Here is a 27,924-nt window from a genome sequence, read left to right as displayed (position 1 = left end):
GGGAATATTACAGAGGGTGAAAAATGGTCACTGCCCCTCACTCATTCTTCTATAAAATAATTTTCTCTTAACTTGTATGTATTTTACACAAAGTAAAACTTATTATAAATACATATTCCTCAGACCAGATAAAAGAGAACTTCAGTTTCTTAAAAGTATAAAACCATGAAGCTGGAAAGTACCTAATCAAAGCTCTTACTAAACCTCCTGGCGTTGATCAAAACTAGCCACAAATTCTCTGTAACAACTCTCAACAAGCAGTGGAGTTTGTGTTCCCACATCTTGAATCTGTGTTGGCCCCGTGACCTGCTTTGACTGATAGAACGTGGCGGAATTAACACGGCAGATGTTCTAAGAATAGGTCCTAAAATGCTGCTGTCTCGTGAACAAGTGCAAGTTAGCCTCCTGGAGGATGACGGATGTGTGGAGGGGGGTCTCGGCCGTCATCGCTGGCAGCCCGCAGCCAAATGAAGCTGAACACGTGAGTGAGCCCAGTTGACACCACGTGGAGCAGAGACGGGATTGCTGACGGATTTCAGCCCAAGTTGCCAACCCACAAAATCATGAGCAAATAAATGGCTGTTGTTATAACGAGCTCATATTTGACGAAGAAACAGCTGATACACCTTCCTAACCCCAGCTGTCCAATAAAGATCTCCCTTCTCACTGGCTCACAGTTTAAGTGGTTCTAGAAGAAATATTAGGAGGGATCACACACCTTTCTGTATTCTGTGAGTCACAAAGAATTTACTAATTCAATAATACTTGCATTGCCATGTCATCATTATGTGCTGGGATGGTAAGATGCCCCTACGTGGATTCACGAGATTTTACTAAAACCCAGTGGCCACAGTGGGTTTATGAGACATGCATATGTTACCTGATATTGAAGTAGATAATTTAACAAACATTAATGGAGTCTGAAGATTTTCCGTTCATAGGTGCAAATATCATGCCAATTGACTCCAATGAGCTATGTCATAATCCACAGTCTAGAGGTTAATGTTCACTTCAAGAGTCAATCAAAGCCAACTCACAAACAAGTGAGAACACAAAGACAGAAGACCCCCCTACCTACTGGCTGAAATCTATGCTGTGCCGTGCCATGAGTCTCTGTCATGTCCTCTGTATTGCTGCCTACCCAACTAGTCACAGCTGACTTAGATCACGATTTGGCCATCTCGCAACTAAGCCTGGAATTGCAACCTTCGGCACTGATGCACTGCTATTCCCCTCTCCTCTTCTAGACCCCATTTCACAGTGGAAACAATCACAAGGCAAGAAGAGTCCCTTTCTCCCCTCCTTCCTTCCTTCCTCCCTCCCTCCCTTTCTCTCTCTCTCCTCTAGCTGAGATCCTTTTACACAAAAGAAGTCCACCTTTCCAACTTCCAGTTGTACTGACTTTGTTGCCTTACCATGAACAAATAGAAATTTCTATTGCACTTCTATGTGATCTAGGGCTCTGAAACTTAATTCAGGTCTGTTAGCAAAAACCTGACTGAACAGAAATGGGCCCTTTAGATGGGCCCATCATTCCATTTAGTTGCTGCATTTTCATCAGTTTCAAAAGATCTTGGGTCGAGAAATACTACTGGGTCTGATCTGACTTCTTTGCAATATGATATGAACAGAAATGGGCCCTTTAGATCTTGTTTCTCCCCTGTTTTCATCAGTGAAATAGCATCCCCCAGACAGCAATAAAGAGGCCATATAGTTAGAAGCCCCATGGACTTGTCAGCAGGATGGAGTCGAAAAGGAATGCTGGGGCTGAAGGGAAAGCCTTCTCATTGTGGGAGCAAGCACACACTTTTCAGAGAAAATCACAGCGGGTGTTTTGATACCTTGGACAGGTGCGCTGGGTGTGTAAGAAGTAAATGCAAGGTTTCAGGAAAAAAAATATCATAAGAATAAAACCGAGCATACTATTTCCATATGACCCAACAATTTTGCTCCTTGGTATTTGCCCAAATGGGCTGAAAACTTATGTCCACACAAAAACCTGCACATGAATGTTTACAGCAGCTTTATTCAGAATTGCCAAAACTTGGAAGCAACCAAGATGTCCTTCAATAGGTGAATGGGTAAGCAAATTGTGATATACCCATACGATGGATACTGGCAAAGAAAAAAATGAGCTATCAAGCCATGAAAAGACATGGAGGAAACTTAAATGAGTATTTCTAAGTGAAAGTAGCCAACCTGAAAAGGCTGCACACTGTATGATTCCTACCATATGACATTATGGAAGAGGTAAAACTATGGAGATAGTAAAGAGATCAGTGATTGTCAGGGGTTGGAGGGGAAAGGGGTAGGGATGAATGGGCAGAGCACAGAGGAATTTTAGGGCAGTGAAAATACTTTGTATGGTATTTTAATGATGGACACGTGTCGTTAATATATTTGTCAAAACCCATAGAACGTACAACGTAAAGAGTGAACCTTAATATAAACTATGGACTTTAGTTAATAATAATGTATGGATAATTTCTGTAAACCTAAAACTTCCCCCCAAAATGAACCCTATTAATGAAAAAAAAATGTCATAAGAAAAGGATGAGGCTGTCCCATCTTGAAACGGGCTATGTGCAGGGCCCACATATCCATGAGGCCCAGCAGGCACAGGGTCTAGGGCCCATGATATTTTTTAGGGACCCACAAAGATGTTTTAATTTCTTTAAAACTCAGGAGGAAAACATGAACATAATAGTACATATATTGGGCTGGGTTTTTCTGTAACATCTTCCCTTAAGATGTTACAGAAAAACCCGAACGAACTTTTCGGCCAGCCCAATATAACCATAAATCCAGGCTTTATACCACCTCAGTCATAAAATATACTTTAAAATATATGATGGGAGAAGGGGCTCATAAACGCACAAGTGTCCAGGGCCCACAAATGTTATACTAAGGTCCTTGCTGTGTGGGCGTGAAACATAATACCCAGTGAATTTGGGTGTGGGCCTGCTCTATGGCTGGGGCTCAGCTGGAAATGAGCTAAGACCTTCACACAGAGCTGGGATGTTAAGAAAAGAAGGGGCCTGGGGTTGTTCTTGAAGAAGCCTGGGCAAACAGCCTACTGGAAAAAAAGTAAAAAGCAAATTAGAAACTGCATGAGTGGGAGTAGAATGGGGCTGGTTGGGAAGCTACAGTATTTTCTGTGTAGGATAGGAGGAACTAAGGCATTAAGTACCAATTACAAAGGAACCTCCAGGTGGGAGCTGGATTCCTGGAAGCAGAGACCAGCTGAGACAGAAGAGTCCTGTTCTCAGGGTGTGGGGATGCCAGAGGGAAAAACTCCTCTCTGGCTGGGTAGAGACTAAACAGGCCTGGAAAGCACTTCTGGTGGTTGTTTGTGTTACACACACACACACAGACACACACACACAGACACACACACACAGACACACACACACACACACGCGCGCGCGAAATCATTCCTGGCAGAAAACCTGCGTGTGTTCTTTGTCCATCACAGATAAGATTGCTACGGCCTTGACTTAGACCCATCTCATGCCTCTCATTTTATGTGAGTAAATGAAGCCTATTTTATCAGCCCCAGAGATAAGCAATCCAACCAAAGAGTGCTTTCATGAGCGACAAAAGTTTATAAACGTTTTTATCTCCATTCTTTTGTTTGTTTGTTTGTTTTGCGGTACTCGGGCCTCTCACTGTTGTGGCCTCTCCCGTTGCGGAGCACAGGCTCTGGACACACAGGCTCAGCAGCCATGGCTCACAGGCCCAGCCGCTCCGCGGCATGTGGGATCTTCCCGGACCAGGGCACGAACCCGTGTCCCCTGCATCGGCAGGTGGACTCTCAACCACTGCGCCACCAGGGAAGCCCTATCTCCATTCTTGTAGCAAACTTTCAAAATTAACAATGCCTGAGAGGAGTAGGTCTTACCCATAAATCCTCACTGAAGGCAATTAAAACCATCATTCCATTTAGTTGCTGCATTTTCATCAGTTTCAAAAGATCTTGGGTCGAGAAATACTACTGGGTCTGATCTGACTTCTTTGCAATATGATATAATACAGTGGTTCTCCAGCTTAGATGTGTGTAAGAATCACCTGGGGGGTTGTTAAAAAGGTAGATTCCCAAGGACCACATCCCCCCTCCCCATTTTGGTTCAGTGGATGCAGGAATCTTCATTTTTAACAAGAATTTGAGTTGGTTTAGGTGCCAGTGACTGGTAGATCGTATTGTAAGAAATACAGTAAGTCCCCAACATACTAAGAAGTTCCATTCAGAGAGCGCGTTTGTAAGTCCAATTTGTTCGTAAGTCTAACTAAGTTAGCCTAGGCACCCAACTAACACAATCGGCTATACAGTACTGTACTGTAATAGGTTTATAATACTTTTCACCCAAATAATACACAAAAACAAACACAAAAAATAAAGAAAACATTGTTAATCTTCCAGTACAGTACCTTGAAAAGTACAGTAGTACAGTATAACAGCTGGCACACGGGCTGGCATCGAGTGAACAGGCAAGAAGAGTTACTGACTGGAGGAGGGAGAGGAGGGGGGAGATGGCAGAGCTGAAGGATCGTCAGCAATAGGAGACAGAGGGCAAGCTGCAATTTCACTCACGCCTGACGTGGATGGCACAGGTTCTGGTTCCTTGCTGGATTCAATTCTATCTACCCTCTTGAAAAAACGATCCAGTGATGTCTGGGTAGTAGCTGTTTTTTTCTCACCATGGACAACACAGTAGCACCGCATTGCATTCTAAACAGCTGCTGCAACCTTCGTGTACTGTTCTATGTTCGGGTGCTATGCCTCAGAAACTAACAGTGCCTCCTCAAATAAAGAAAATCCCCTTGCCATTTCCTGCGTTGTGAATCTCTTCGGTTCTTCAGTTACTTCTTTCTCTTGTCTCTCTTCATCCTTTCTCTGGGCCTCCAGTTCCATCAGGTCTTCATTAGTAAGCTCCACGTTTGCATCTTTGAAAGTTCACAGCTTGAAGGTTCGTATGTAGGGAACTTACTGTACCTTCATGGTGCTCAAGGTATAATCTCTAGTGGAGAGAAGGGTTTCTCCATTTTTGGGGCACCTTAGGATCCCCCAGGGAGCTTTTTACAATGCCAGTGTTTTACCCTCAGACTTAGCAATTCCAATCCCATGTAAATATCCACCAGAAATATTCACCAAAAGATATATACAAGACTGTTTAAAGCATCACTACTTCATAATATCCCCAAACTGGAAAAATCCTAATGCTTATCAATCGTGGAACAAGATGTCATAGAGTGGAATACGACACAACAATAGGAATAAACAAACTACAACTTCATCCAGCAACATGGATGACTCTCACAAGCATACTTTTCAATGAAAGGGGCCAGACACACAAGAATGCACAACGTACGGTTCCACTGAAACATGTAAGTAAAGTTCAAAACGAGGCACGACTGCTCTATGGTGTTAGAAGTCCAGAGAATGGTTGTCCTTGAGGGTCTGGGGAGGTGGCGTGAGGGGCTTCTGTGTCTGTGTCATTCTACTCCCACTCATGCAGTTTCTAATTTGCTTTTTACTTTTTTTCCAGTAGGCTGTTTGCCCAGGCTTCTTCAAGAACAACCCCAGGCCCCTTGCTGTGGGTGTGGTTACGTGGGAGCATTCACTGTGTGAGATTCATCAGCCTATGCCCAGGTCCTGAGCACTCGTCTTGAAGGGTATGTTAAACTTCAACCAAATATCTATTAATACTTAAGGCAAAAAAAAAAAAAAAAAAAAAAAGGCAGTGTCTGGGCTCTACCTGAGTCCAGTTAAATCTGAATGTCTTGTGTGAGTGTGGGCGCGTGTAGGTGGGAGGTCACAGGCGTCTGCAGTTAGAAGCTTCCAGGTGATGCTACTGTACAGCTAAGGTCGAGAAACACTGCTCTAGAAAAAGCCTAATCTGGGTCTATAGCAAAGATCTTTTACTTATTAATTGTGTGACTTTTAAGGTGACAAACTGTCCCCTCAGATAAACTGACTGAGCTGAACGGTTTACCTAACCTCTCTGAGCCCCCTCCTCTATCATAGGAGGTGGATAATGGTGTCTACTCAGTAAAGTTACTTTGGATGTTAAATGGGAAAATTGCACAAAAGCACTCGGCATCATGCTGACCGCATCCCTCCTCTCCTTCTCTCCTTCTCCAGGGTGGTTCCTCTTCTATCTGGTTTCTCCCTTGCCTGACAGACTTTCTCAGGGGATTGTCTACCATTTGGGCTGTCTTCCTCCTTGAGAAGAAAGCGTGTCTTTACCTGGATAAAGATGGAGTTTGCAGGCACAACGTGTTGAATGCACAGGGCGGAGCACCGTGTGGAGTATGTGGACTAAATGTGCATAACACAACACTGTTTATATAAACTCCAAACACAGGCACACTTCATACCAATAAGCATTATGAAAGCATTGACCAAATATGTTAGCATGATGTCCTGCATGAGCAATAGAAATAAAACAGGATAAATATGTAAATCCAACACACAAAGAGGACTTCGTATGAAACAATGATGTTCATATTCCATGAGGTCAGTTCATGCACCTGACCCCCCAGAAACACACGAATGAGAAAACATAAACTGATATTTAGAAATGTGTATTTTTTATGGAAACAAAGACAAAAGCTCAGGAATCCAATACAGTTGGTTTCCTCCTACACTATTGGGAACCCCATGCCTGAGGATCCCTTCTCATGAGAACATGGTTTTCTGGGAAGCAGAAATGAAGAGAGCCTTCTCCTGTTCTGGCAATCTTTTCCCCAAATATGTTTTCTCTTATGTTCTCGATGACTCATTTTTCCTTAATTACAAAGTTGAATACGTGCTTGATCAGTTTGGACGTCTGGGTTGCTGGTCATGGATCATTGTAAGTCATCAACCCGCACAAACTATGAGAAAATAGATGTTTGTTGGTTTAAACCATTAGGTTTGGGGATAAGTTATCATGCAGCAGCAGATAACTAATACAGCAGAGAATGCCCTTCTCGTCATCTGCCGTCTGCCAGGAACCACCACTCCGTCCAATGAGTGTGTAAAGCCTGCAGGCGTTGGCACCATTTCTGGGCGTGTCAGCCACCTCCACTAGTTATCAGTGTCCCCGAGAATCCCCAGTGCCATCCCCCACCAGATGCTACAGTCTCTCTCCTTCTTTGGTATTTGTTTACAGGGGTAGCAATAAGTGGAATACAGGGGTTGGGGTGTGAGGGTAGCAGAATAGCACAAGAGTTAGTAGTGGAGCCTCTGGACTCTGAAGGCCCGTTTGCATCTTGGCTTTTCCAGTTGACCTTGTACCTCTTTAATTCTGTTTTCTCCTTGGTATAAAATGGGATTAATAATCACATCTACATTATAGCACGGTGACAATTGAATTGGAGAATGTGTGTGGCACTTAGCACAGCGCCTAACTATAAACAAACAAATAAATGGCTCTAGAGCCCAATAATCTGTATTCAAATCCCAGCTCCACCATTCACCTTGAACAAATTACTTAACATCTCGATGTGTCAGTTCCTCATCTATGAAATGGAGATAAGAAACGTATCTACCTCATGAGGCTACTGGAAGAATAAATGAGCAAATACATGTAATATTATGTAGCACAGGCCTGTTAACAGTAATAACAATAATAGCAAACCATAATCAGAATCACCTCTCTCCTCACCTGACAATGAAGGCTTTTTTTTGCTTGTTTGTTTTAAACTAGGTAAGACTTGTGCCTGGGTCATTCTTCCTGTGAGATCAATTCTGAAGCAGATATTCCTCGGTTCGTCACGGAACTAAAACTTACTTTTTCTTTATAAATGAGTTTGAAATTAATTTTTGAGGGCATGAGCTAAAAAATGGGCTGCAAGCAACTGCTTCTGGATGATTATATCCACGTCTGAAAATTTTCTGTGTTACACCTCCAGCTGACACTGGCTTTCTCCTTTAGGTCAAGGTCTTTACTTTGATTTCCTTGTATTTCAGGATTAAAATCTACTACATTTAGGATTCCTTCTCTGTAGGTATCAGCAGGGTTTAGGGGAGACTTGCAAAATCCCACAGAGTGGGAACGGTACCTGGTGTGGATCACCATCTATACACTGGCTTCCCCTGAGATGCGACTCATCTCTCTGGTGCTTAGGTGTGACCATCCATCCCTTTGTGCAGTCATCCAAGATGTCCTTATCTCCATCAAGCCCTAGCCATACAGCCCACTCTATAACCTCCATCCAGCTCCCCTGAATATAATATGCAGGATGAACTTGTACACGTCACAACTTTCACAGTCTCAACCTTGAGATGTTCAGGGGCTCACGCTCCTTCAGAAACCTTACCCTGTAACTTACACACCCAAGGCCTGTAAGGTAGCAACAAAATAATTAACAGAGACCCCCAAGCTTGTCTTGCAGAGTACCAGGGAAACCAGGTATGGAAACACTAACAGCCCCTGCCACTGAGCATCACACAGGCACACTGAGGGACTAGAATGATTGATCACGAACTTTGGACATCATATGCCGAAAATCTACCAAGCGTAACGTATGGAACTCTTCCGATATTGCACATGCCACTCATGAAGGACATTCACACCTGCACAGAGGACTCCTGAAACTTCCTCTTAACTTTCCACCAATCGTTTCCGAGCCCCCTCCCTGTCTTACTCCCTACTTCCACGATAAATACCCCACTCAAAAGCCCACTGGGGAGACAGAGCTGAGCTATGCCTTCTGTCTCCTCACTGGGCTGCCCTGCAATAAAGCCTTTCTCCTTCTGCAAAAGACCTTTGCCTCTTTTGGTCTTGCTGTCACACAGGGTAACAGCCCCACTTGCTCGGTTACACTTCCTTTCAGCCAACTTTGCCAGTGGACGTCAGTAACCCGGCTGTTCTCCCAATGGGACACCCTGAGACTACCTCAGGCCCACTCACCTGGACACCTCCTGTGGTCGTGGCGATCCAACAGCTTTGGGAACCAGGAGATTCCATCCTAGGCTTGGTGTCTTCCCCACAGCCTCACCCCGGGAAACGAGGCACAGTTCTCCTCTGCTTTAGGATGTCCCAACTCAATAGGGTATCCACAGATGCCTGAAGATATTAACAATAATCACCTCTAAATGTGGGACTATGGATGGGTTTTATTTTCTTACTTAATCTATTCTTCATTCTCCACTGATTTTTCTTTTTATATTTTACAAAGAACATAATATTAAAAAATGAAAGTTGTAAATAATTACTGAAACATCACAAACAGTAAGGTGTGTTATTCTATAAATGGTAATACAAAAAAAAACCTCTCAATTTTGAACCACATTTCACATGATAAACTAAAACAAATTTCCCTTGACCACATAATCCTGCTTCTGGAGAACAAGCCTAAAATTAATCAAAATGTGTCCAATGCTTTACTCACAATGCTATTCCTTGAAATATTATTTATAATAGAAACAAACTAGAAATAAACTAAATGTCTAAGAATAGGGAGAATGATTGAGTACCTTATAACCATAAAACAGAATTTTTTACAACAACTAAAAATGGTTGATGTAAAAACAATTTTAAGAAGAGCATTTATGAATGTATAGAAAAGTGTATTTTGTGGTCCTAAGTTTAAAACTATATGTGTAACTGAGCAGGACTCTATGGGGCCTTCTTGGAACTGACCTCCCCACAAGTCCTCTGCCTGTCCCTTGTCAGTAGAAGAACTTAGGCAAAGAATAAATTTAATCAGAGAAGTGAGAAAATGCAGAAAGGAAAATAGTCAAGCAAGAAAAAATAATAATAGTTTAACCATTTAACAAAGTCAAGGACCTTTAGTTCCTCCGCAAGGGCTATAGATAATGTTCTGAGCCATGTCCTTCAAGCTCTATTCCAGATATTGAAACCCCCATCAAGTATAAGAAGTTAACTGTATGCTGCTCACAAGCATGGAGACCCCAGACCAGTTGGAACCAATAAGGTTGATGATGTTGACTCCCGACTTCCTCACCACCAACCTATCAGAAGAATGTCCACGAGCTGACCACACATCCCACAAGCCTCAGCACGTAGCCCCTTCCCCTTTTCCCTGTATATATATGCACAGAAACAGCACTCTTGTAATGGTATCATGAGTGGTGAGAATATAGATGATTAATATTTCCTTGCTTATAATCTACATTTGCTAGTTTTACTATAATGAGCATATATCATTTTATTATCACAAAGCTTTTTTTCTTTAAGGAAGTGACAAGAATCACTAAATAAATATACGAAGAGTGTTAGCATCCTGTCCAGGTGGTTAACAGATAAACATATTCTTACACTTCTGTAACTTCCATGTTCTGAGGGAAAAAATTTGCAACTGTTGAGCAATTAGATAGGAACAGATTAAAATACATGCACCTTTTTTATTTTCCATTTATTAAACTAGCAAAAGAAAAGAAAAATGGATAAAATCTCTAAGTGTCACTCTCATAAAATAATCCATGCATTTTGAATCAGGGAGAACTGGACACAAGGTTGCAATATGTGAAGTTCATTCACATGAATCAATATTACAAAAGGCTGAAAGGGCTTTCCTGTTCTCTCCAGGGTTGAAAATGTCTGCCCACCCCCAGCCTCTAGCTCCTCCCTCTGCAGCCAGAGTCAGCACCATTAAGCGGGGCAGAAGACAACGAATCGGCTCACTCACGACCATTTTGCACTCACCGTGGCCACCCTTGTGGAGCTCAGTACTAAGGCCAACTTGGGCCTGGGCACCTGGAAGGTATGTATGCAAGGATTTGGACACCTACTTCCCTCGAGGGGCTTTGGACATTTTCTCCTGTCAGTAGGGAAAGCTCAGAGGCAAGGGTTTGGAGAGGTAAATGTTGGGCCCTGGAGGCAGGACCGAGGTTGCTTTGCTTTCTCAGGGCTGATTCAGGCTGCAAAGCTCCAAGACTGGCTTTTTCCAGCAGTGGTGAGAGCTTTGCTAGCAAGTATCAAGTTTTAAGCAGTTTGGGGACTCAAAAACACACTTGCTTTCCTGGGCACTTTCTCTCTCAGCAGCCGTTCCCTCTCAACTCCCCCTGGCTCTGGGACACTTAGAGGGCCCTGGGTTGGCTGCTGTGGCCTGGGGGGTTGGGAGGAGGGGCTGGGAGGGCTCAGGAGGCTGCCCAGGCAGCATCAGCAGTCCCTGGGAGAGTGTTGAGAATCAGAAGCTGAGACCCCACCCCAGCCTACTGAGTTGGAACCTGCTCTTTAACGATCTCCAGAGCATAGTAGAGTCTGAGAAGGCTGTGACCACAGGGAGGGTGGTCCCAGAGAGAGAGGCGCCTGGGCTGGGAGTCGGGGAGCTCGGGTTCCCCAGGTGTTGCTAGAGTGAGCTGGCAGAACCCAGAAAGGCACTCCGAGTGCTCAGGGAAGCAGACTGCGGAGCCTCTCTTATGATAGGCTTAAAATGTCTTCCCATCACTTTCTAACTGCCTTCGCTCTCACTTCCGTCTGTGATGGCGCCATCCTAACTGGTTCCAGTTCTCTACTTACCTTCTTCCCTCTTGTCCCTCTGTTGAGTCTTTCTCCTCTGACTCCGTCCTTCTCTGCACCTGGTTTTCTCATCTCCTCTCCTGGGTTAGAAGGTAGGCTCCCTCCTCGTCCCAGGACTGCGTCATTCTCAGGAAGCTCTCTCGGATAATCTGGGCGAGCAAGATTAATTCCAGCTTGATTCATCCCAGCTTCTCTTGCTTGAACAGGGCTGCTTTTCTCCAAATCAGAGCTTTGACTTTGACACAGATGTGACAAATAATTACTTCCACATCTCCAGTGAATCTGCTCACCTCGTCTAAATTTACCCAAAAAGGGGACTTCCCTGGTGACGCAGTGGTTAAGAACCCGCCTGCCAATGCAGGGGGCATGGGTTTGAGCCCTGGTCCCACATGCCACAGAGTAATTAAGCCCGTGCGCCACAACTACTGAGCCTGCGCTCTAGAGCCCGTGAGCCACAACTACGGAAGCCCGCGCGCCTAGAGCCCGTAAATCACCGCAGTGAGAAGCCCACGCACCGCAATCAAGAGTAGCTTCAGCTCGCGGCAACTAGAGAAAGCCGGCGCACAGCGAGGAAGACCCAACACGGCCAAAAATAGAAGAATAAATAAATAAATTTATTTAAAAACCCCCACTAATCTGAAAAAATATAAAGCTAGATAAACTGGGAGATTGGGATTGACATATATACACTAATATGTATAAAATGGATAATAAGAAACTGCTGTATAAAAAAATAAAATTGGAAAAAAAAAGAATATAGCACTCAAAGCAGTATTGTATAAAGATATAATCAATGTGATGCCAAGTATTTGATACTAAGTATTCATCAAAGATACCATATACTTTTGGTCTTTATTTTTGTACAATAATTACTTTTTAAAAGACAAAAGTTGGATTACTAGGTTCAACTATGCTTCGTCAATATTGCTTCTTCTAGCCCTACAAAGCAATACTGGATCTACTCTAATAAATGATTTTTCATTGGAATAAATAAATAAAAAGTTTACCCAAAAAATTATGTTCAGAATTTCAGAATTAGATGTAAGGATTATGAAGTGAAACATTTTCAAGGTGTAGGGATGATGTAATTTTTAAGGCTTATGTGTTTACCAGTGAAGGTCAAGTAGGGTGTAGTGATTGGGAGGGGCATCCAGGGATGCTTCTTTCTTTTATTTTTATGTATTAATCTGGCTGCTTTGGGTCTTAGTTGGGGCGTGCAGGTCGTGGTGCGTGGGCTCTTGGTTCTGGAGCGTGGGCTCTAGAGTGCTTGGGCTTACCTGCCCCACAGCATGTGGGATCTTAATTCCCCAACCAGGGACGGAACTCACATCCCCTGCATTGGTAGGTGGATTCTTAACCACTGGACCACCAGGGAAGTGCCCAGGGATGCTTCTGAATGCGTTTATTATTTCATGATGAAAGAAGAGGTTTGAAAAAGATTTTGTGAAAGATCAGTATGAAGTGTTTTTCAGTTTGCCTTTGCTAGATTAGACAGAATGTGGTATTTTTAATGCCCTTCCTCCCTCCCTTCCTTCCTCCCCTCCCTCCTTTCTCTTTCTTTTCTTCCTTCCTTCCTTTCTTTCTTTTTCTTCCTTCCTTTCTTCCTTTCTCTCTTTCTTCCTCTCTTCCTCTCTTTCTTTCTTGCCTTGCGGGGGTCGGGGGGAGGAATAAACCCCATTCTTACAAGGATTTCTATTTCTCCTTTTTCTGAAACAACAGCTATATAATGCCTTGCATCCATTGACTCTTAGGTGTGTGCCCAGTGCTGTGCTGCAAACTTGACATTCATTGTGGCCCTTAACACAGTGACCTCATGAGGCAGGTGCTATTGTTATTATTCCCATTTTGTAGACTAGGTTTAGAGAAGTTAAGTAATCTGCTCAGGCCACACACCTAGTATGCGATGAGCCTGGATTTATGCAGTAATGACCATTTTCTCTCTCTGAAGATTCCTTTGAGTTACTTCAAAATCCAGTCTTCAGCCTGGTCATTAGAAAGAGGTTGCAGTGTCTTCCACACACCTGGAGACAGCTCCCGGCTGGAGGGTGAACCTGGATTAGAAGGGAGTGGGCTTGAGCTAGGATACGACATGAGGCTATAATCATAAAGTTAATTCACTTTCCTTCCTTCTCTTTTGAAAAGTTTTCCAAAGCATGTTTTCTTCCCAGGTGTCCCCTGGAAAAGGGGACCCCAGGTAAACCTTGGTTTGGAGAAGCTGGGCTGTATAGGAGAGCCTGTTGAAGGTGGTCTGGGGATAAGAGTCTATGATGGTCTTTTCTTTTTCCTTCCAGTCTACCCCAGGCAAAGTCAGAGAGGCTGTGAAAGTGGCCACTGACATAGGATGTCGCCACTTGGACTGTGCTTATGCCTACGAGAATGAGCATGAGGTGGGGGGAAGCCATCCAAGAGAAGATCTGAGAGAAGGTTGTGAAGCAGGAGGTGGGAGGACTGCACTTCAAGGCAGGCAGAGTATTGGATTTGGTCAGCACCCGGAACTCTGCCAGCCTTTGCTCTAAGTACTCTGGTCATTTCCCCCGCTGCCTTTATAACATCCCTGGATACAAACATCCACACTCTAGCTCAGTATTGGTGTGCAGAGACGCTCCTCCTACCTTACCCATCTCGACTGGGTTTTCCCTTTGTGGGGATGGCTCCATTGAGCCATGGCAGTGCCCTTAGCATCCCCGTTCCCCATCAGTGGGCTCCATCTGCCCCGTGGCAGTTAAAAGCTAAGGCTGCAGTCAGAAATGGATCCTGAAGCTCCACCTTTTTTTTTTTTTTTTTTTTTTTTTTGCGGTGCGCGGGCCTTTCACTGTTGTGGCCTCTGCCGTTGCGGAGAACAGGCTCTGGACGTGCAGCCTCAGTGGCTATGGCTCACGGGCCCAGCCGCTCCACGGTATGTGGGATCTTCCCAGACTGGGGCACGAACCCGTGTCCCCTGCATCGGCAGGTGGACTCTCTACCACTGTGCCACCAGGGAAGCCCTAAAGCTCCACCTTTCAGCACTGTGGTCTCAATGGTTGTGGCCCAGACGTTCTCAGCCAGCAGGTATTTTGGAAAATGGTGGGAGCGTTTTTTATTGTCATATATGAATTTCATTTTAGTTCAGTCTAGTAAAAGGCAAGTTACAAAATGTTATTGAAAAGGCTTTCCTCCTGCTTTCCTCTCTCTCCATGGGCTGAATGGAAAATTCCTCTTCACACTTTGGTTAATCCTTACGACAGTGGATCCTGTACCAGGTACTCCTGTCCCAGAGAGGACTAAGCCAAGCCAGGATCCCTGGGGTCCCTCTAGCACTGCCCAAAGCACAGGCCATGGAGGAACTGGTGGACAAGGGGCTGGTGAAAAACATTGGGATCTCCAGCTTCAACCACTTCCAGATCGAGAGGCTCTTGAACAAACCCAGACTGAAATACAAACCAGTGCTTACCAGGTAAATTCTGTTTAGTAAAGGGTAAGGGTCCTGCGCTATTACTTCTTAAACATTTGGAGGCAAGTTCAGTGCTTTGCACTGAGTCTCATTTGAAGGTCAGTCATCAGGTACTTCGTTGGTCATGTGAGACGGCTCTTGGAGTCTGGTTTAGCCAGGCTAGCAGTGGGCAGTGTTTGGCTTCTGCTTGACAGTCTTTTATTGTGTGTAGAACTCCCTATGAGCAGCTCAAAAAGCAGGTGCACTTTCCTAGTGATGAGGATTGTTCCCCTTTACAGATTGAGTGTCACCTATACCTCAGGCAGGAGAAACTGATCCAGTACTGCCAGTCTAAGGGCATCACTGTCATGGCTTACAGCCCTCTGGGCTCTCCAGATAGACCTGGGCGAGGCATTTGATCTTTCTCTTGACATTCTTTAAGAAAAGCCATCAGATGGCTAGTGGGAAGCTGTTGCTTAGCACAGGGAGATCAGCTCAATGTTTTGTGATGACCTAGAGGGGTGGGATAGGGAGGGTGGGAGGGAGGCTCAAGAGGGAGGGGATATAGGGATATATGTATACATATAGCTGATTCACTTTGTTGTACAGCAGAAACTAACACAACACTATACACCAATAAAGAGTATAAAATTATACTCCAATAAAGATTATTGGAAAAAATAATGCTCCAAAAAATTATACTCCAATAAAGATATATATTTTTTAAAAAGCCATCAGAAAGAAAAATACATGTAATGCAATGTGCCTGGCATACTCAAACAGTGGGGAAAATATGGTAACTTTACAAAAAACAGCAACATGCCTGACCCTCTGGAATTACTCCAGTTCAGCCACCCAGCACTGGATCAACCTTTGCAAAATTACTGACACTTCAAAGCCCATGGGTAAGACATGAAGCTTTCAAATCCTGCTGCCTTGTCTCCCACATGGAGAAGACTGATGATCAGCCTTGGGACCATCGCTGGAGTAATATTTATTTACATATGGTAGCCATGGTGATTATTCACACCAGCCATCTTTCTCCCTCTAGGGCCAAGGGTCCTTAATCTAGGACTCGTCCCTACTGGAGGATCCCAGGATTAAGGAGATTGCTGCAAAGCACAAAAAATCCACAGCCCAGGTACAAGGTATATAGTTTCTTTTCCGTCCAGCAGATCAGTCTTGTGTTTTATTCCTTGTGCTGTCTTCATTTAACTCCTTGAAGGCGAAAAAAACAGGAAAGGAAGCCCACTGAGGCCCTTCCTTGAAAGCCTGTTTGTTTGGAACTCAGGAAATCCCATGGTTATCACTGAAACAAGGATGGCATCTAACGGCTTCTGTTGAGTCCTGTTGTCCAGGAAGAAGAGCATGGCTATACAGCCAAAAGATCTGGGTTCAGATCCCAGTTCCACTACTTATCAGCCTCATGACCCCAAACACTGTCCCAAGCCACTTTCCTTATTTTTAAAAAAGGAAGGTTATGAGGGCCTCCCTGGTGGTGCAGTGGTTGAGAGTCCACTTGCCGATGCAGGGGACACAGGTTTGTGCCCCGGTCTGGGAAGATCCCACATGCCGCAGAGCGGCTGGGCCCGTGAGCCATGGCCGCTGAGCCTGCGCGTCCGGAGCCTGTGCTCCGCAACGGGAGAGGCCACAACAGTGAGAGGCCCGCGTACCGCAAAATAATAATAATAATAATAAATAAATAAAATAAAAAAGGAAGGTTATGGAGTTGTTGTGAGGATTAAGGGAGATACTGGCAGAGGACTGACAAGCTTCTGATAGTTATATAAAGTGCTCAGTCAATACTAGCTGTTGTACTAAAGATACAGTGAGTGGCAGAGATGTTTTATTTTTCTGAAAAAAAGTAGAGGGAGCAGTCCTTGTAGATAAGTGGAAACACCACGTCCCCTTCTGCACGGGTTCTGGTCCGGTTCCATATCCGGAGGAACGTGGTCGTAATTCCCAAGTCTGTGATGCCAGCACGCATCGCTGAGAACTTTCAGGTAAGGTTCCAGCTGGTTGGCCCTGGTTTTCTCAGTGGAGGAGGCGACGGGAGAGATTCCCTCACCAGGCCTCTCATGCTGTCCCTGAGTTTTCTGTGGGCTTTTCCCCCTTCCCAGCACCTTGCAATCTCTCAGGCCAGGGAGCTGACCTCAGAGCTGAGATGAATGACTAAGGATGGGCTGGGGGAGCAGCCGGTGAGGTCCTGTCAGGTCTGAGCACAGCTGTACCTCTGATCTGATCACGGGGACTCTGCTATCTTGAGGATATGAAGATTTAAAAGGATAAAGAATAATAATAACCAACATGCATGGAGAATTTACCCCGTGCCAGCACTATTCGGAATGCTTTTTGTATGTGTTACTCACTGAATCCTGCAAGCACCCCTTGGAGGTAGATACTCTTACTCACATTTTACAGAAGATGAAATGCAGGAATGGGGAGGCCAAGGAACTTGCTCAAGGCCACCCAGGTTGTAAGTGGCTGAACCAAGTTTCAAAGGCTCTTGGGAGATCTTTGGTTTCTCTGGCAATCAAAACGTCATCTACATACTGAAGTAAGGTTCCTTCGTATAACTGTAGGTCCATTAGCTCTTTGGCTAGGGCTTTCCTGAAAATGGTGGGGGCGTTCTTGAATCCCGGGGGGAAGCATGATCCAGCAAAACTGCTGTTTCAATTTGGTCTCTGGGTCATCCCATTCAAAAGCAAAAAATCCTGAGATTTGGGACTTAAGGGTGTGCAATAAAAGGTGCCTTGTAGGTCCCAAACCATAGGGCCAGCAGAAATCCCAGGATAAAGTTGTAAGGTATAGGGGTTGGCTACCACCAGATGAATGTCCTCAGCTATCTGATTTATTGCTCTCAGGTCCTGTACAAAGTGGTATTCGTGGGTCCCCGGCTTCTGGACTGGTAGGATGGGAGTGTTGTATGGTGACTGGCAGAGGCAGATGAGGTTATGTTCAAGGAAGGCAGATATCACTGGCTGGATTCCCTTTCTGGCATGTTCCCTTAAGGGCTATTGTTTTAAGTTCGGGATCTTAGACCCTGGATGGAGTTTCACCTGTACAGGTGTTACCATCTTTGCTCTTCTTGGCCTCCTATCTGCCCAAACATCCCATCTTACCTTCTGCAGGATCTCTTCAGGAAATTCAGTCTTTCCTAGCTATAGTAATGTTGCTTGAAGCGAGCAAGTTTGTTCTGGTGGCACCTTAATGTCCATCCTTTCTTAGGAGAAAGCGACTCTTGCATTTAGTTTACTCAAGAGGTCTCATCCCAGCACAGGCATTGGACACTCAGGCATGTACAGGGAAACTGCTTCAAATAAGTCTCTCCTATCTGACGCTCCAGTGGCTTCCAAAAGGGCTTTTGGAGAGGTTTTGGAGACAGTCACTATCTCTGAGGAGGCTTTGGCCAGTTTAGAGTTTAGCACAGAGAAAGTAGGTCCGGTATCAATCAAAAATCAACAAGCTTATTTCCCACAGTCATTTTTACCCAGGGCTCCTTGTGGGAAATATCAGTGGAGCCAGTAGTTCCTAGGAGAGACCCTGGGCCCTGTCATTCTTGGTCACTATCAATCATCTGGGGCATCAGCAGAAGGGGCTGTGAGCAAATTATTTCCATATCTGCGGTTTCCCTGGCACTCTGAAAGGCAAGCCTGGGGGTCTCAGTTCATCATTTTGTTTCTACCTCATGGGCCTTGTAAATGACAGAGTATGGTGTCACACTTCCCATCCACATTTTTATATTTTTGCTATTTATTTATATACCCATAAATAATCTATGAGATTGTTTTGGGTGTTTTTTAAAATTAAAGAAAAATTTTCCTTCATGTGATTATGATTATGATTTCCTTAATTAAAAAGCTTAGGTATAGGATAAAAAGATTAGGTTCCTATTAATAAGTTATATGACGTTTTTTGTTTCACTTGAATTTAACCAAACAGAGGTGAATTAAAATGCTGATACAGAGAAATATTTTAAAAAACAACTTCCTAGTTTTTCCTGACTTCACTTTTCACGTTTACATCTCGAGTAATGAGAACTTTGCAGGCCTCAGACCCTTCAATCTCACAATTCTAACCAAGATAATGAATCCATCCTAAAATTTGTTCACTGATTTTGGATTGCTGGGAATAAAGCCACACTAGTCATCAGCTAAACCTGAATCCAGTCTAAGGTATACACTACAGGTGTGTGTTAAATTAACTCTTTCTATTCTATGATTACGTGATTATGTAGTGAACTTGCCTTTTCTTACGGGGAGAGAGGTTGGGGAGTGATGGGGAGGGGAGGATGGTGAGGCGGGGTGTGGAAAAGGAAGGCAGCTTGTCATGGGAAGTAGGGGACCAGGGAGTGGGTCCTCATGTGTTCCAGGTATGTCTCTCCCCCGGTATTTTTGGATTGAGCTGGAAAGATGGGTACCAGCTAACTGGAAATCTGGGAATCACTGCTGCTGTCCTACAAGTCCCAGGGAGTCTCAGGACTAGACTGGACCCATTAGTATTTAAGTCAGATCTGGTAAATGCCAGCCAGATGGTACCAAACTCCAACTGGGACCTGGAGGGATTTGACTTTCTCAATAAGACCCCATAATGCCCAACCTCTCAGGCCTGCTTTAGTCATTCATTAACTTGCAATAATTGCATTTTACATGACTAGAATTTTGTACCCTACTTATTGCATTATCGTGAGATTTTGCTATACATTATAGAGTTAAAAGGGGTACAGATTAGAGAGAGGCTCCTGTAGAAAATAATTTCCAGTAAAATTTGAAAGGACCCTCATCAGTGAACATTGTTGGAAATAAGCATTTTTTTTGCTTTAATATTGAGTACACATGAGTATAAGAGTGAAACATAAAACTGAACGTAAAAACCATGCAAAAATAATAGGCTGTAAAGAATCTTGGAAAAAACCATTTGCCATGAATGTGACAGAAAATAGATGAGTAATTTTCTTACAATCAAACAAGCTTATTCAAATCAGTAAGAAAAATCTAAGATTTTTCAAAAGAAAAGTTGGTGAATGAAAATTGGCCAATAAACAACATGAAAAGTTATTCATACTAGTAACCAAAAATGCAAATTATAACAAGCTATCTACATTATCAAATCAATAAAGCTTAAAATAAAAGAAAAATCTATCTAGCAAAATAAACATGTAAGCAGGTTTTTTTTTCTATGTGGTAACCAGTGAATTTCATGTTTGTTATTCTCTTACATAATTTTCGTATTTTCTAAAATAGGAAATTCATGTTTACAGTCAGAGATGTAAACATTAAACATTTTTTAAGCATTAAAAAAAAATAACAAGGATCCAACTCAATCAGTTATTTCACACACCTATGGGGAAAGTCAAATTAAAGAAACATTTTTACTTGAAGTCATTTTCATTCAGTTGGTCTTTCAACTTTAGAAAACAAACACCCTGAGTGTACTACAGGGTAGAATGTGATTACATTGTATTTAAAATTCTATCCAGTTTGTTTTTTTCTCATTTGTTGTCAGTAGGGTAAATGTTTTCCCAGCAACTCCAGGGAAGTGCTGCCTTTCAGCACTTTTGTTGGTTCAAAATGGTCAGGCCCCACGTCAGTTAGGGAGAGATGGAAAGACCAAGGAGAAGACTATGACCATTGTTTAAAAGTTATGCACTGATAGGTGGTTGGAGGTTACCGCTGTGTTTGTGGCCTAGGGCCTTTGCCCGGGTTATTCTCAATGCTTGGGATGCTTTATCTACCCTCAGATAGTGTGAGTGATTCTCTGCCTCATAGTCTTCAGGTCTTTGCTCATTTATCATCTTCTCAGGAAGCCCTTCTTTCCCCACCCTATTTAAGATTAATCCATCTTCTCTGGGGCTCCCTCTTTCTCCTCTCTGTTTTCCTTTTTTCCATAGCATGTATTTACCTAACATATTATGTGTTTTATTTATTTGTTGTTTGCTTGCTTGCTTGTTCTGTTTCTACCTAATAGAATGTAAGCTCTATGAGAGCAGGAATTTTTGTCTGTTTATTTTTATTTTTATTCTGATGTTTCAGATGAGAAAACTGAAACCAGGTCTCTTAACTGTTACAACCCATGGTGCCTACCTACCTACCTATGCTGAAGTGATTCTATGAAGGACTCTACAACTAATCATAAATTATATTAATTACTGTTATGGATTAAATGTTTGTTACGGAATTCACAGGTTGAAATTCTAACTCCTAATGTGATGGTATTAGGAGGTACGATTTTGGGGAGGGGTTTAGGTCATGAGGGTAGAACCCTCATGAATGGGATTAGTGCCCTTATAAGAAGACACAGGAGATCTCCCTTCCCCCGGCCTCTCTCTCTCTCTCTCTCTCTCTGCTCGCTGCCATATGAAGATACAATGAGAAGATGGCCATCTGCAAATCAGGAAGTGCCAGATCTGCTGGCACCTTGATCTTGGCCTTTGCAGCCTCCAGAACTGTGAGAAATACATTCCTGTTGTTTAAGCTACCTCTAGCCCATGGTAACTTGTTATAGCAGCCCAAGCTGTCTAAAACAGTTACTAAGGGGAAAGAGTTTGTTTACGGTGGAGAAAGGTGGCAGATACCTCTGGTATTAGTTTTCTACTGCTGTGTAACAAATCATCACAAATGGCTTGAAACAACATCCACTTACGATTTCACAGCTCTGTAAGTCAGATCCAACTAGGTTCTGCGCTCAGGGTCTCCCAAGACTGAAATCAAGGTGTTGGCCAGGCTGGAATTTCATCAGGAGGCTTTGGGGAAGAATTTTCCTTCAAACTCATTCAGGTTGTTGGCAGAGTTCTGTTCCTTGTTGCTGTAGGACTGAGGTCCCCATTTCCCTGTGGCTGTCAGCTGGGGGCTGCTCTCAGATCCTGGAGGCCAATCACAGTTATTTGCCACAGGTTTTCTCCAACTCAACAAGGTAGACCTCCCTGGAGTTGAATCCCAGTCACACCTTGCATTTCTCTGACTTCCCCTTTTGCTACCAGCCAGAGAAAACTCTGCTTTGTAAGGGCTGATGTGATTAGACTAGGCCCACAGATAATCTTCCTTTTGCCATATAACTAAGCAAAATCATGGCAGCAACACCATGGGCCAAGGTCATAGGGCCATCCTAAAATTCTGCCTACCACCCCACCTTAATCAAGTGATCAGTTTAACATTATCAGTAATAGGACAAATTGAAATTATGTATCACCTGCTAGGAGGCAATAAGAAGAAGCTAGCATCACATCTCTGATATCCCTGCCAAAGTTGTATAACTTGAATATAAACATGAGGAAACATCAAACCATCCCATCAGGAGAGCTGTTCGACAAAATCAGTGGTCATGTATCAAAATGGCAAAGCTGAAGCTCAAAGGGATGGAAAAATAGAGTATTCCTTTCTACAGCATATTAAGAATGTAATTAATGTTTTTCAAAGTACACAGAAATGCCAAGGGTTTTGTCAAGGTCCCAGGCCACTCCTTTATATAGCAATATGCAGGGTTTTAAATAGTTTTTTTTTTAATTTTAAAAGGAATTAATATTTACTGATTTTTTTTTTACATATTTCTCCTAGAATTCAGCACGCAATAAATACATAGGACTACTTTTTAGTTTCTGTTTTTTAAAAAAAATCAGCCTTTTCTTTTTTATTGTCTTGGTGACCTTAGTCTCTAGACATGACCAGAAACAAGGTCGTGAGGTTCCACTTTTTGAGCAGCCCCACTGCCTTCTATGTGTATTGTTTCTCTGCACTTTGCACTACCACGTCCAAACATCAATACAATCTTATCAATTGTTACATGGTTGGCCAAGTTCCCCACACCATGACTTTGCATATGCATCCTCCTCACCCTGTCTTTGGATCTGGGGCTTTGGCCTTCTGATCCAAGGCTGTCGCTCTCTCTCCCAGCAAGGCAAGGGCAGCGGAGTCAGAGGTGGCAGGCCTCTGAAAATCAAATTATCCACAAGCCCCAGCTCATTCTTTCTTTTCACAACCTCTTTTTCCTGATGTTAGTTATTGTAATAAAGCAACACACACATCACCCAAATATACTCTTCAGAGTAAATCAGATACCGAGTATTTTCTTATAAGTCCAGAAACAGGTTAGTAGATTGAAGTTAGAACCTACAACTCTTCCAAAAGTATTAATAATTGCACATGTGCCAAAATAAAGCTCCCTGTCTTCTGCCTGCCTCTCAGATGACGTAGCTCTTCTTGGACCCCACACTTCCCACTTCCTGGCAAAAATGTGAAACCAGCTAGTCCTAAGGGCCCTTGAACTCCTGAACTAATTCCTTAATTTCTGCTTGGGATTTCAGAGGAAAAAGAATGATCTCAGGAAAATACATCCCTCTACTTCTTTCTTCTCTGATTTCAGAACTTCAGATGTGCAGCTTCTTTCAGATTTGCTTGGTTTATTTCTAAACCAACAGGTGATATTCAAAAGCAGAAAATACTGCTGTAACTGTTGTGTACTAATGTTCCGTAACTTATTTCATTTCTACCTGTAAGCTGGAAGCCAAGCACCCAGACAAGGATTTAAATATTTGCTTCATCCTAACTATCAACCGTGTAACATCATCCAGTATGAATCTGTGAACTGAAAAAAAACCCGCACAATGTGAGGGTTGTGAGTTAAGTTATATTCATATTCTTACTGAGGACTATAGCCCAGGAGACTATGGCCTCTTGGTAGCTCTGAGAAAGTACTCCGAAGAGGTAGGGGGGAAGGCTAGCTCATATATGATTTTTTTTGGGGGGGGTGCTGGGGAATATGCGCAGTCAAGTATGCATCTTGGTAAAAGATTGCTGCTAGTCATGAAGAACAGGTAACTCAAGTCAATGATTTTAGTGCTTTACAATGTATGGGAAAATGCAAGAAGCTGGATTCATTAAAGTTCTTCCTGAGATATAATACATCTAACTATCTAAGGGGCCTGCTCGTCAGAAGTACAGAGCATCCTGTTATCATCTTCATTTCCTATGTCTGGAGCACAGAGTTCTTCACCCTGTTATCGCCTTAGTCTCTTCTGTCTGAAGTAAGGGATGCACTGTTGGTCAGCCACTGCAGTGGGTTCATATTCGTAGAACTGGATGGTGAGCAAAACACTCTTTGCTCTTCTTCTGCTTGCAAATCTACCAGTGGATAAGTGGCACATTCACAGCTGCATGCTCTACAAGCTCTGCTGAACAAATAGGTTTGTCTCCCTGGAGTTATGCCCTGCTTCTGTGTATGAGGTAGGCCAGAGCCAGCAGCTGAGGGAGCTCCAAGGCTAAAGGGCAGCTGTGCATTTTGGGCTGTGGCAGAAATGATAGGGCTGATTTAAGAGATTCACCTGGTACCAGCCAGGCTAGACTCACAGGCTATCAATGCTGGTGGGGCCTTAGAGGCACTGAAGGTCTTCCAGGTCTTCAAACATCACAGTCTGGCTAACGCCCAGCCTTCTCTAGTGGCCGGGAATTCACTTCTGCCAACTAGTATTCAGAAAAATCTTGTGTTGAGACAGGTCTTTCTTATGCTGAGGTAAAATGTGCCTTCCTATATCTTCCACCTATAGATCTCAATTCTGTATGCTGTGACCACACAGCATCCTGATCCTTGTGTAATAAGCAAGAACAAATCTGACTCCATATTGGATCTGTTTCTTTTACTTTAACCTTTGTATTCTATTGCTTTTGCTACAAGTTAATCACTAAAGGGATGTTGCCTATAGCCTAAAATATGCATAATGGCCTATCTCTGGGAACCCTGCCTCCCATGCAATGAGCATTAAGTTAAAATACCTTCGTTTAAGGCTTCCCTGGTGGCGCAGTGGTTGGGAGTCCGCCTGCCGATGCAGGGGGCGCGGGTTCGTGACCCAGTCCGGGAAGATCCCACGTGCCGCAGAGCGGCTGGGCCCGTGAGCCATGGCCGCTGGGCCTGCGCGTCCAGAGCCTGTGCTCCGGGGCGGGAGAGGCCACAACAGTGAGAGACCTGCGTACCACAAAAACAAAAACCAAAAAAACCCCACCTTTGTTTAGCTCACAGGAAACATCCTGACCAGGCCCACCTGTGAATCGCTGCAGGAAAGAAGAAATTAACATAACCCCCTCTGGAGTCTGGCCAGAACCAGGAAATATCTGCAACAACTTATTGCCTTTTTTACTTTACCTCTTCACCTCCCCCTCTTTGTTCTATAAAAGAAACTAGCATCCAAACCTGGGTAAGACAGTTCTTTGGGACATTAATCCACCATCTTCTCAGTCTACTGGCATTCCAAATAAAGTCGCTATTTCTTGCTCCAGAAATTTGTCTCTCAATTTATTGGCTCGTCATGCAGCGAGCAGTACGAGTTTGGACTTGGTAATGCTGTGAAAGCCCTCCAAATATTTGATATAGCTGTTATAGTCCTATGTTATACCCAGTTGTTTTGGGTAAATATCACCAATTAATTGATACAGATGAATAGATAAAGAAGATTGACCAAAAAAACCACACACACAAAACACACACACACACACACACACACACAAAAAGAAGATTGACAGACGAATGGATAAAGAAGATGTGGTACATATATACAATGGAATATACTCAGCCATAAAAAGGAATGAAACTGGGTCATTTGTAGAGACATAGATGGATCTAGAGACTGTCATACAGAGTGAAGTAAGTCAGAAAGAGAAAAACAAATATCGTATATTAACGCATATATGTGGAACCTAGAAGAATGGTACAGATGAACTGGCTTGCAGGGCAGAAATTGAGACAGAGATGTAGAGAACAAACGTATGGACACCAAGGGGGGAAAGTGGCAGGGTGGTGGTGGTGGTGGGATGAACTGGGAGATTAGGATTGACATATATACACTAATATGTATAAAATGGATAACTAATAAGAACCTGCTGTATAAAAATAAATAAATAAAATAAAATTCAAAAATTCAAAAAATAAACAAATGAATTAATTTTAATAATTTAATTTCTTAATACATTTATTATCTCATAAATTAATTTTTAATATTAAATCAAAAGAGTAAATTAATTAATTAAATTCAATTAATACAGTTTAAATGGGACGTGTCTTTAATTTAGTACTGATAGCTTTAAGAGACAAGAAGGATCAAGCTGAACCTTCGAGGATGCCAGCCAGCGCATTGGTGAGGTCATTTTGAAGCCAAGGTCTAGTCTACAGTGTTGCAAATTTAAAAGTTCATCTTTGTTAGTTTACTCAGGAGTGACCTGAGTTGGGATAATCCATAATAATCTAGTTCATAACAAACAGATAAATGGGGCAGGATTCTAAGTGACTGTTCTGAGAGAGGTACCCATCATGCAGTCTAGAACATACATATATATGCTAGTCACACATTATCTTTTCATTAAATAGAAAGCCTTTGAAAACTACTTGAATATCGGGAGAGATTATAATAAAAACTTTATCCTGAGGCACTTACCTCTTGACTGAGCACCCAGCTGAGCACACTGGCCTATGCCTGCGGGCCAGTGAGTGGATTCTCTTTCCACAGTGCTGAAGGGGGAGTCTGACAAATTCTGGATGAATGATTCTTCTTGTTAAATATTCTTTATCTGCCACAAATGTGCTTCATCATCACATGTCTGTATTTGGCAGTACGTAGTAGTTAGGAGTCTTGGCTCAAGTCAGTTAAGTATTTACTAATTGAATGACTGAATAAATGAATCAGAAATCATTGCACAGGAAGAACAAGGTCAATTAAAATTGGACAGAATAGATTTTATGTTAGTTTGTGAATTTTTCAATGAAAAGTTTGAAAGCACTATCTTTGCAGATGAGATTTTTAAGAGCTGTCACCCCAGTCCTAAGTTAGGAAACACTCCAGCCATCAACATTTGTAACTGTTCTGGACTAAATATTTGTGTACCCCAAATTCATATGCTGAGACCCTAATCCCCAGTGTGATGGTATTTGTAGATGAGGCCACAGGAGTTAGATTAGATCATGAAGGTGAAGCACTCATGATGGGATTGGTGGCCTTATAAGAAGAGAAGAGAGAGAGAGAGATCTCTTTCTCGCTCTGTATGTACCCAAGGAAAAACCACGTAAGAACGTAAGGAGAAGGTGGCTGTCTACAAACCAGGAAGATGTTCACCAGGAACCGAATTGTCTGGCACCTTGACCTTGGACTTCCCGGCCTCCAGAACTGTGAGGATAAATGTCTATTGATTAAGCCACCCAGGCTGTGTTATTTTGTCAGCCCGAGCTGACTAAGAGAGTAACATATCATTCAGAGTAGTAAGTTGATTCTGAGATGAGATGTAGGCTAGCTGTTTTCTTACTTTGCCTTGAAAAGGATGAAATTTCTGATGTCTTTCCCATTCAGCTCAAGAAGTGTACCATGGAGGACTCTGTAGGTCCTGTGCTCTGTCTACAGTGGAGAGGGCCTGCAGAGGAGGACTGGATGGATGGTCCCAGTCCTCCAGACAAAGGAGGATGTGAGGTCATCTGCTGTGGTCGAGGAGCTGAAATGCAGAAAGGGACTTCAGCGAGTGGAGAAGGCTTAGAATTGCTTCTATGAGCAATGCCCCAAGGAATTAACTAAGGATGAAAAGAGGAAACTTCAGCAGCCTTGAGGTTACCACTGAGGTTACATATTATGGATTCAGAGTTGATCCAATGTGTAGACTTTTGTAACTTTCTGCAGGAGCACCTGGCCGCCTGGAAGGAGAGAGACAAGAGGGTCGACTCCATCTAGCACTGGGGATTGGCAAGGCAGTTAAGAGCAAAGGATTCCAGGAGGCTTGTTGACATTAAGTAACTAACCCTTAACTAGAAAGAGCTTCAGAGCAGTTGGGCAAGGGATGTTTCAAAGCAGGAGGAGACTACCCAGGTATATAGCTATGAAATGGTTACAGACAATGAACCTGTGAGAACCCTGCCATCTCCCCCATTGCTTGGGTCTAGCCACTTCTCTGGTTTATACTTACATGAGGATCAAGATCTTCTTGTCCCCCTGCTGCCTGATCTCCCTGTATGCTCTATCCTTTGTTTAATTCCACTTCCCCTTCAAACTTGAGGCTCCCATTATAAATAACAATGACCATA

General features: G+C 43.2%; 1 protein-coding gene across 1 annotated transcript; it reads left to right on the top strand.

The window, feature by feature from the left end:
- Positions 1-412: 412 nt before the first annotated feature.
- Positions 413-27,397, top strand: LOC101271027 (aldo-keto reductase family 1 member B10). Its single transcript, XM_049715004.1, is given in 9 exon segments — positions 413-481; positions 10,615-10,713; positions 13,763-13,861; positions 13,863-13,910; positions 14,696-14,904; positions 15,155-15,293; positions 15,953-16,020; positions 16,799-16,883; positions 27,203-27,397. Coding segments are annotated over 9 exon segments (1,011 nt in total).
- Positions 27,398-27,924: the final 527 nt, after the last annotated feature.

Source organism: Orcinus orca, chromosome 9 (assembly GCF_937001465.1).
Source record: "Orcinus orca chromosome 9, mOrcOrc1.1, whole genome shotgun sequence".
Lineage (NCBI taxonomy): Eukaryota > Metazoa > Chordata > Mammalia > Artiodactyla > Delphinidae > Orcinus > Orcinus orca.
Note: the sequence above shows the minus strand (reverse complement) of the source record. Positions and strands in the feature narration are given on the sequence as shown.